Source organism: Notothenia coriiceps, unplaced genomic scaffold (assembly GCF_000735185.1).
Source record: "Notothenia coriiceps isolate Sejong01 unplaced genomic scaffold, NC01 NC01_scaffold00026421, whole genome shotgun sequence".
NCBI lineage: Eukaryota > Metazoa > Chordata > Actinopteri > Perciformes > Nototheniidae > Notothenia > Notothenia coriiceps.
This window is the reverse complement of record NW_011359122.1, coordinates 1,412,609-1,424,093: the sequence shown is the minus strand read 5'-3', so window position 1 is coordinate 1,424,093 and position 11,485 is coordinate 1,412,609. Positions and strand designations below refer to the sequence as shown.

General features: G+C 38.8%; 1 protein-coding gene across 1 annotated transcript; it reads right to left on the bottom strand.

Annotated features, from left to right (window-relative positions):
- Positions 1-7,083: 7,083 nt before the first annotated feature.
- hoxc13a (homeobox C13a) lies at positions 7,084-11,206 on the bottom strand. The gene is made up of 2 exons (XM_010784469.1): positions 9,775-11,206; positions 7,084-7,510 (listed from the first exon to the last, which is right to left on the bottom strand). Exons 1-2 carry the CDS (start codon positions 10,436-10,438, stop codon positions 7,254-7,256), a joined length of 921 nt encoding a protein of 306 aa, XP_010782771.1. The 5' UTR covers positions 10,439-11,206; the 3' UTR covers positions 7,084-7,253.
- Between the last annotated feature and the right edge of the window lie 279 nt (positions 11,207-11,485).

Genomic DNA, 11,485 nt, shown 5'->3' with positions numbered 1-11,485 from the left:
GTATATTTCACATAATATTCCCTAGTACACCTCACATGAACAACTTTAACAGATACCTCCAATAAACGTTCACAGCCAAACTCTGGTGGGATTGTTATACCTCTCACAATTCTTTTATATGAATTTTACAAGCTATCAGAGGGCACGTAACTGATTCAATCAGTCGAGAGTCTCCTGCTTTATACCTGGCTAATTAGTTGATTTGTAGATGCAGCTCTGAAGACACTAAACAAATATATTACACTGTAGTCACGCCCTTGTTCTGACAAAAAGGCCTCTTTTTACCATACTTTTTTTTCAGGGACCACAGCACACTTTGTTTGCAGAAAACTTCTCCGTGATGTGCAAAGGATTCAGGCATGTTGCCAACAGCTGGCACAAGCATTTCTAATGTGGTTTTTGGTCATCAAACTGCCCAACCACCCTCCTCAAACATATCCTTATGTCTGACCCTTGCCTTTTGCATTCCTCCCTCTGGTCTACAGACTTGGCATGAAATGAAAAAAATCTTGGTTTTTTTCACTCAATCTTTATAACTTTCTATTATGTTACATCACTCCATATTTTGCTATGCCGTCCCTCTCATTTTAAATTCATTATTTAACACATCCCTCCTCTTGACTACATAAGAAAGACAATATCAATGTATTGATCTCAAAAGTTTCCACAACTCAGCAGTGCAGGGTTGCTTACGTCTCAATTATGGAAATCAAAAAAAGATCGGACTGCGTCAAGGACAAAAAGTTAGACTCATCAATGCACGGTTTCCCAAATATAATCATACACACACTTATATACGACTTTATACGCCGCCATCAATCCACCCAAGTTCACGACACAGTCACGGTGGGTTGAACTTGATATTGAACTCAAATCTCCATTTAAATAAATGAAAGAAGAAAAATGACAATAAACAAAAATAAACCTATTAGTTTGTGGCAGGTTAAAGTAAGTGCTATCAGCACGAGTTATATAATACGAGTAGGCCTATATTCCAATATGCTCACCTGGCTATTTCATTCATTTAAAAAGCACATATCATAATGAACATGAAACTCTGAAAATAAAATAATTGAGAAGTTTCCAAGTACTGCAATTAAACAAGCTGTTTAAATTAAATATGAATGGATAGTGTGTAGTTAGGGATTAAAAAATGTACAGGGTTACAGCTGCTTGCACATGCGTGCTGACGGGCGCTGCTGCGTGCTACAAATTCGCCAATGAAGTGTTATGTGAGTACATTCATTTAAACATGGGTTTGTGAACGATTTGCAAGTCAGCCGATATTTGATAGCTGCACCCGTCACCAGTGACCATGTATCCTAGCTTACCCAAAGGCACCGAACCTTGCTCCAGCCTTAAATAGAAAGACAAATATCAAATGTTTAAACTGGAGAAGCTCTCAGGGATCCATTGCGGCTTCTTTCTGTCTCTTTGACTCATTGCCTCTCATATCACTGCACATTCTTGCATCTAGAGCCTCGCAATGCAGTAACAACAATCCAATATAATATGTTGTGCTTTATTATGAGGAGCAATGGGGTGTCGTGGCAACACTTGTCATATTATAACAGCAACTACAGCAAAGCATTGCAGTGTGATGTTTACAACAAAATGGCCCGGATGCTCATCCAGTGAGAGAGTAACGTGACGGCTTAAATCGCCACTTTACCTCTGAGAAAGAGGCCATGTGTTGCGCCTCCTTGAATCGTCTCCCCACGCCTCCGATCCAGTCCCACAGATCCGCATTTCAGATCCAAACAACTGATCGTCTGTTCAGTGCGTCTTTAGCTCAGCTAGCGATTATGTCATGTGGTATTGTGGTATCATTTAGCTAAATCAAAACCTGCTTCTTTTTTTAAAAAGAGTTTTGTAAAACGAGCACTGTCAAGGTCACTGTCTAGTACACCGTCTGCTCGATATTGAAATTACCCTCCTGGAATCCACTGGTCCTGTCCAGACAGGGCAATAGCCTAAACAAAGGGCTTTTCTTTCCCTATTCTCTCTTTGATTCTCTGCAGGCAGGTTGCCACAGTTATGGCCTTGTGCGACCCTTTTAAAGCTTCCTTCAAGGAAAACACACCGCCCAGGGAAGCTTAAAGAAGCCACAAAAGTGGTACCGTTTAAGTTGAGAGGGTTGGCTGATCTTTTTTATTTGTTTACAACAGACAATATTTCATTCGGCTTTGTGTCATCATTCATTCTCTAACAAAGTTCAGGAAAAAACATATGTAGCCTACTTTATATATATTTTTAGGATTGTTCATATCTATCTGAAAATAAAACAATATAGGCCTACATTTCTTAAATGTCAAATAAACAATTCAAATATAATAAATTAAAATAGCCCCTCACTTTGTACAATTTCTATGTCTACATGACAATGTTTATATGCAAAATATACATAGCAAACTAGCATTAGTAAAACCTTTGCGTCATTTGAATTTGACGGTCATTAAGTACGAAAACGTTATGCCATGAGCAGCGACAAGATTTGCAAACATAATTAATCACTTTATTAAAAACAATTTTGCAATTCCAGAATGAAAAATGTGTGTGTGTGTGTGTGTGTGTGTGTGTGTGTGTGTGTGTGTGTGTGTGTGTGTGTGTGTGTGCGTGCGTGCGTGTCTGTGCGCGCGTGTTTGTATGTTAGAGTGTGTGTGTGTGTGTGTGTGTGTGTGTGTGTGTGTGTGTGTGTGTGTGTGTGTGAGCGTGTGTGCGAACTGTTGTCCGTCAGATTGGATACGTTTTATAACCCTTTCACTGTCACTTTTCAAACTACAGTGTTTTCAAATGTGTTAATTATACATGTATGACCTAAAGCCATATGCAAAGACATCATGGAAAAAATCAAAACATAAATAAATCAAATTGGAAATCGTTGTAATCTGTGTTCCCTATCTCCGACATTTGATCCCACAATATCGGATATATTTCCACAGACCACCCATTGTATATAAAAACAATGCCTTGATTGCTATAATGTACAATTAAATATTAATAAACAACTAGTTTCAAAACAGCTGAAAACATTTTAGGACTCGTGTGGTTTCAGTTGTAATTTAAGTGTTTTCTGTATCATACACCAAGCAGGCCTTACTGTAACCGATGTAAAAACACTTTCAAAAATTATGAGCATTGTCAACTCCATATTTTATTAAAAAATATATATTATCAAAGGCACTGGGAGAAAAGAAATCCACCACTGAGTTTAATGAGTCGTAACAATGCAACAACAAATCAGCGAAACGACAACATCCCCAATTTAGAGACTGTTGCAGCACTTCCTGATAGTTTCCCCTGGTCACCACCAGAGGTTATCAGCCCCCCGTCTCATGCGTCTGCTCACAGTGGCCTGCAGAGTATAACGCCTCCACACACACAACCAAAAGCAATAAAACTCTTCATACATTTTACATTTCAAGGTAAAAATCAGCAGCTGAAGATGCGTCCAAAGAGTCTAAAAAGTTTTTTTAATCTTGTGTTTGTATTTGAAAAGATGCTGTCCAGTCTAGTATGAATTCCGTGTTTTCCTATGAGGTAACTGTTAATCCCGGGAAAGTAGACCATTTCCTTATTTTAGGTGACAGGATAAACCATTAAAACATTACTTTCTGGAAACTGGATATTGAGTGCTGGGATAACGGAATATAATTCTATATTTCCTTTTACCATTGAATATAGAACTATTTTAAAGATGCGTATTTGGGTATTTCGGTGATAACCCGTTGTGAAATGTTACATTTCTAAATACATTTCAAATTTAAATGTAATATCTATTCAAATTTAAAATGAAATGTGACATTGTAAATATAAATGAAAGATAATTTGCATATTCTTACAGTTTTATCTCATTGTTTAAGATTATTAATGTTATGTGGCAGACGTTGGTCATGTTGGACGCCATAAACACAATTATAATGTATTCTTTAATATCGTTAAATGTCAGGAGTTAAATTGTAATTAAAACTGGCTTATTTTATTTTTCTCAACTAGGCCTACATCACCGCATCGCGCTCTTTACTTTGACAAAAATAATCACTTGTAACATGAAATACAAAATATTACTCTTAATTAGTTTTGTTTGTTCAATGAACAGCAAATTGTGTAAGATAAACAGCCTAAACAGCCAAAACTATCCACGTAGGCCTACCGCCGGTAGGAAGAAAACGGCCATACCTTTAATCGTTATATTGTGGGCGACGTCGTATTATAATTTCCTCTCGCTGTGCAGACAGTATGGCTGCTTGCTGTGGGATTACTGGTGTTGGTGTGAGACGTCAAAAATCCTACCTGTCCTCCGTGGTCAATAACACACACCTCACGATGTGTGCATGAAACCATTGGCGGTTCCAGCGTGTATGGGCCACAGCAATAACTTTTTGGCAGACTTCTGCAGAAAACACAGAAAAATAACGGAGCCCAAATGTTAATGCAATGCTCTGAGAGATGGTCAGAAATGCAGGTCAGAGGATATCGCTACACTTCCCCTTTTTTATGTATTTATGGCATGTCATTAAGCTTGGCTGTCTAGACAGGGAAATAACACCTTGTTTGCCTACAAACAAACCGCCAACGTTGGTGTCCAGCCCCCTATTTATTATTCACAATCTGCTGTGATGTCAAGGTCAAAGTGACTGCATAGTCATGGTCAAGGGTAAATCAGGAGACCCAGAACTTTACACAATGATTGAAAACCCAGAAAGCAGACAAACAGAAACTTGAAGTCCGACTGCTTGGATTCTAATCAACAACCTCAGAACATCCGAAGAGCTGGAAAAAGTGATAGGGCTGCCAAATACTGACCTATAGAAAAAAGTAAACTACAAAAACACCAGCACACTTACATATATATTGCAAATGATACTGTGTGATGTTTTCGAAAAAAAACTACATTAGACCTTTAGTATGGCTAGGCCTCAGACGTGATTCATTTTTGACAAAAGCTGCGGGGCAGTATTTATTTTTATTTATATCTAACCTTAAGAACAATCTGCGATTATTAGGGATGGAAAAAAAATGATCTTAGACTTGAGAATCCTAGTAGGTTAAAATGAACCATCTTTAATATGAATCTCATTTTTAAATGTAGACACATTTTCCCACATACGCCTATATATTTTTTTTTATAACTACAACTTAAGTAACCCAACTTGCCTTTAGGACTATAAGGTCTTAATACTCAATAACACTGGTCTCATGCATTCAAAAACACGTCCCGCAACCATACAAACACACACAATCTGCAAATATTAAATACACTCTCTAAACCAAACTAGAAGCTCAATCTGCAGTGCTGCTTCGGACCGATATGTGTACTCAATGTGTGCTTTATCGTACGTGTATTTCCGTTATTAGGTGTTTAGAATACAAATAAGGGGTTCATAGGTAACATTATACAATGTATCTTCAAGTTCATTGCTAAACTCACCTGCTTTTTAACAGTGATAACAGGGTCTAACTTTCATCCAAATACGTGCGGGTGATGCTACACCAAACAGGCATTGTGTGCTTCAAAATGTATAAAAATGCTTTGCCATTTTAAATTGAGCATTAATTGTTTATAAATGACAAAAAGCAGAATCAGCTAAATATGTGGGCCTTAAAGTGGACATATAAGTGTAAGGAGAATACACGAGTCCCCGTGGAACTGGTGTATTGTGCGGGAACAATTCTCGTAATTTGAACAAATAAATTGTAGCCTACCTGTGGAATATCAGAATATAGCCTATGAATATAATATTGTGCGGTCACGAGTTACATGTTTCCGTGATAGCGGACAAACCCGTCTCTTTTAATTTTGGTTTGTTTGTGATGATTCTGAAAACTGCAAAGTATCCTAGCAAGTAAAACACCTCTGACATTCAGTTGGATAAAATACGTTTGGATGTCAGGGAGGATAGATTCGGACAAACAACACGAGTTTCTCTCAGCCACCGACTGTGTTCCTCTTAACTGATTGTTTTTGAAAGATCCAACCCTACAAGTCTTCATATATAATATCTGGAATATAAATTTAAATATTATGATCCATTTTGTATTGCAATGTGAGAAAAGCCGCCATGCTGTTCACCAACGACGCGCAATTACTACATCGTCTACTTTCGCCATTAACAACACTCCAGGATGCCCAATAAGTCTTAATCAAGCACTCTGCAGCATAAAATCCGCACCCACCCATCCGCTGCTGATGTTATGAACCTGAAGAGCAAAGACGACATTGCTTAGAGCTTCTGCTGCTTAATGACACCAGTGTAACTTGAAACGAGAGGAAACGCTGCAAGGATGGTTGATTGACTTGAATATTTAAGCATTTTCATAATCATCATTTATTTATGAAACACGTTACCAGTACGTAATTCAACACCACAATACAGTTCACATACTGCACGAAAGTAAAAATAGACAGGCTTCGTACACGGCGTGTGATCAGCTAATGCTACTCTAACATTAAACAAAGACAAAAAAGTAATACAACGATTGTGCATTTATGTGTAATACTCACTGACTTTTTAATGGTTTACAATCATTCCAGTTGCATGACAGAATCCTTCACTGACAAAGGAAAAACATACAGGTCTTGGGATATTCCAGTTACAGTTCCGCCATACAAGATAATATGAATTAAATAAAAAGGCATTGCACTATACAGATTAACAACATAGGAGCCTTTGTTTTATCACAGGCTTATTAAATGATTCCCCCACATAGAGAAACATAGCGTTTGAAATTAAGTAATATTTTTAAAAGAAAATCATTCTCTCTTTCGAAAGTCCTCTTTGTGAGCTTTTTGTTGAAGAAGTCTCAAAGTCAGCGCGTCATTGCTCCACAAATTATGTCCATGTGGCGATTATCTTTCTAAAATGACAGCAAAAAGTCTCCTCTGTTCTCATATGCTCATCGCAAGTTTAGAAATCAGTCCTTTTTTGAGATTTGGCTTGAAGAAAAAAGAGAAGAATAACACGCAATACTTGTCTTTGAAATACAGATATTGTTTTAAATATTATATATTTATATATGTACATTCATATAAAACAAATGTGAAATGGATTTTCAAAATTTTCACAGTTTTTAGAGCATGTACTCTAACTTGAAAACAGGGGGCGTGGTAGCATGGTCGATGGAGATGATGGAAGTTAAATAAAAAAGCACTGCCAAAAATGTTCTTCAGCCACGATTTCATATGAAGAGGTAAATATATGGCATGATGTTTGAAGGTATGAGTTGCAGTTTCAAGAAGGTCGATGATCTTATCAAGTGGTGTGCATGTGATTGCTTTTGGATTTACTGACAAATTTCTTCTCCTTGACTCGCCGGTTTTGGAACCAGATGGTAACTTGACGCTCAGAGAGGTTGGTGCCGGCCGAGATGCGCCTTCTCTTGTCTTTGGTGATGAACTTGCTGGCTGCATACTCTTTCTCAAGCTCCTTCAGTTGCATCTTGGTGTAAGGGACACGTTTTTTACGCCCGCGGCGGTAACTGCTGACCTCAGGCTGCAATGGCACAACATCTAGAGAAAGAGGGAAAATGCCAAGCAAAATGTTAATGTTGCGCAAAAACACCGCAATGTGCTACTTCACAAAATCAGCAGAAATTGTATTTGACAAAACTGGTCTATTTCTGAACAAACTTGCCATGTTGATATATAATTACTGACTTTAACTGATAATAAATAGGAAACTAGTTGTAAGGCAATTCAATTTTCAAGGTCGAAACTCGAAGGTGTGTGCGTGTGTGCGTGTGTGTGTGTGGGAGTGGACCAGTAGCAGGGGTAGGTAGAGCTGCCGCCACCTGGCGTCTGATATCTGCTAAATTGGATGACAGGTTAACACAATATGACAACATAGCATCCTCACACAAAGTTGTGGAGGGGAGAGGGAAGGTGGAGGGGGTCATAACCAAAATGCAGTCAGGATCTCAGGTGTACTGCACCTGACATGTAAGAGCACAATTATAGAATCGTGACATAGAGTTCACTAGTAAAATATACTCTTTTGTTACAGTGTTGAGCAAGCTTATATTTTCGTACATGTCAGTATCATGTTACAGCCACTACCATTGTCCTTCGTTTCAAATGAAAAGTGATCAATGTTGTTCTTTAGGTGCATGTCGATACTTAATCTACTAGTAACTATCTACTACACAACCATCCTTGTAAACGCTATCTTAGGTCAATCTCTCACATGTAATTGAACTGGGTACGATTTTGCAAATATAAACTGCAATAAATCTCAATGTGGGTGCATTTCGCACTAAAAAACGTTTTGAAAATAGAAATCACAGACCATAATGTATTTAAAATGTGTTCTCTGAATTGTCCTTTAAAAAATAGATACATACAATTTGGTTCCACTATGTGTTTTTGAAAGCCCCAAAACCGTCTGGCAGTGGCAACGGTTTTTGTTCAGGTAAAGTTCTGGGATTACACCCTTTCGCCAAGACTGGAGTTTAGTGCAAGACAGCCAATGAAAAACATGACAGGACAAGCATGGCAATACCTTGTGAGATAGTGGCAAGCTGTGACTCATTAGGCTTTTTAATGTCTTTTTAAATTCAAGAGTTGTGGATATTTCACCACAGTTTGTGTGAATACAACATTATGGAAGTTCTTAATTTGGTAAATCATAATTCAAATATTATCTTCAAGATATTGTTATTGTTCTTAAATATTAAGTTATAAGTACGTTAAGAATATCTGGGTTACCGTTTTATTATCTCAAAGCAAAAATAGGCCTATGTCTGTTTTTGTGTATGTGGTTTGTGAAGCAATACAGAAAGACATGGACAGCGCACTCTTGTGTTTTTGTGCATGTGTGCGCGCGCATTTGACTGCGTGCTCGTGCTTTCGTGGCTTGCTCTTGTGTATTTTCAGGGCAAATGTCGTGTGATAGAGCCAGTAGAGGTCTGAGAACTTCCCTGTTGGAAATAAAAATTCCCACAGATTTCACATACTTAATAAACCCTTGTGGTAAAAGAAGAAGTGTAGTAAACACTCTGTAAACTGCATACTGACCGGGCCTGTGTGTCTATTAGCATATATCGTGCATGTATGAAAGTAAGCAAAGCAAAAGGAGAGCTTGAATATCAAATATTAACTGATCAGTGGTTGTGAAGTACTAAAAAACTGATGTCCCTACAATGCAAATATTGAATAAATGAATCCTTATACAAGCAGAGGACTAAACAGGTCGCTGAGATTTATTGGCACCACCCAAACACTATAGCAATAGTCACTATATTGTCAGGGAGCAAAGGTATGCACTGTTGTACCTTCCTGTTCTTCGTGACTGAAACTATATTCATCATATGACTTCCGAAGAATTAGAATACAGGCTGTCGAAAGAAAATGCTCCGTTTATAGATGTATTATAAAAAGGGTCCATTCAACTGACATTTCCTTGAACTCACAATTATGATTTTTACGCACAGTTCTAGTAGAATGCATATTCATTTAATGTTAAATGTAAGAATAACATTACCTCTCTAACAGAGTAGGCATGGACATATGATAACTGACATACGACTTGACAGCTGTATGTGTATTCAGCAAACGTATAGTTTCCATGGAGGTATTTCATAAGTAGATATTGGCCCTTTTACGCAGTAAAATAGATAAACTAAGCAATAAATGTTGCTTGAAGAAAAAATGTCCAACCACATTTAAATGGCTATTTGGACGTGATGACACGTGTATTAAAAGCACACACGCGGTGGGACTAACGTGAATAACAGCCTAAAGACAGCTTTAAAAAACTTAACTGAATTTGTACATACCTGGAAAGGGGGATTTCCAAAGATGAGATGACTGCGTTTGTTCTTTGGAGCAGTACACCTGCCCATCCCAGCCATTGGAGAGAGCCCAGTGTTGGTAACCATCCATGGGGATCAGGGCGTCGTGCCTTGGTTCGGGATGGGCACTGATACCGGGCACCACTGACACGTCGAGATATCCAGGGACAGCCTGATATGAGCTGGCGAAACTCGGGTAGAAGGCAAACTCTTTCGCCCTGGTGGACAGTTCTTCCGTGGGCAGCGCTGTGCTGGTCTCGGCATATTTGTCTGCGGGATGGTACGAGCAGGGCTTCTGCTGCAAGTTCACGTTGTGCGAATGAGACAATCTACAGCCGTAATATGGGTTTCCAAACGGATAACCGTAGCTCAAAGATGCACTGGATGACGTTTGAGGAGCGGGACACTGACGGCCGGCGTCTGGAGAAGAAATATCCGAGTAGACGGAGCCCTGGTGGGTCGCTATGGAGCCGGAATGTCGTCCCAGCGCGGGGTGCGACATTAGGTCCCTGCAGTGGGTCGCAGGGCAATTACCGCTCAGTCCCTCCATTGTTTGGCTTTTATTCTGGTTGTTTTCATTCGGGCTTTTTTCATAAACGTACATCAAGGTGTCCGCCCAGCGTGGATGCAGAACCAGCGAAGTCGTCATATCAGGGGCTGCCGATGCTTTTTAAAAGTCGACTACTCCAAGACGGACACCTCATTTCCAACTACATTTTACACCGAGCGCATGCGCACACAAGACCCCCGTGTGTCCACTTCATTAAGAATCTGGCACGTGATACGCTAACAAGTCCTACGAGATTGGGCTTGCGAGTTGGGGCAGAGCAGCCCTTTAAAGACCCACTGCCTCCCATGTCACCGTTTTTTCCTGCAGAATATCGAGACATATCATTGGTTTAAATCAACTAGACCCACACCCTTAAAGGGGAGTATATGGACACTTTTAAGATCGAGGCAAACGAAAACAACCTGTGAATTTTGGCCGACTACGAAGACTGCCAGATAATATGATAACATATGAGACATGTAGTTGTTACATGGAAAGGAGAACAAATACTATATTTCAATTGAATCGCTCAACTGAAATATATGTGTGCGTTTGTGCAGGCATTTTGTGTTTCACTCGTGACAGGGATATGTTCGGCTGAGCTTAAGTTTCACTATTTCATGTTATAATACATATAACGTGATGTAATCTGAAATGCATGCAATGTAGTCAATTTGATGTATATTATATAACAAAGTATTCAACATTAATAAATACAGTGCTCTCAACGCATGTATCCTTCCAATCTTATCCAAACTCCTTTTTGAAGGACGCATTTCCTTAAAACCCGTATGACACTTTCATGGGTCAACTATTAACAATCTGAGATGAGATTCTGTGACTAGTTGTGGATTATTACTTTTCCAAAAGGACTAATATTTATGTTTTCTACTAATCATGCCTTTCAGAGGTTGATATTGTGTGTAGTGGAATAAAACTCTTGCAAGTGTAACCATTCAGTCAGTCAGAAATAAAATCTACTTAGTATCTACAGGGTGTATGCGTGTGTTTTCTGTGGTACAACCAGAACTAAGACTTTGACAAAGATAAATGTGTTGAATGGTTGTCGTTGCACCTTAGCATCAACAGCCACAGGACGAGGTGAAAGCTATTTCAGGTAAAATACTGTCATTGTTATTACCGTTC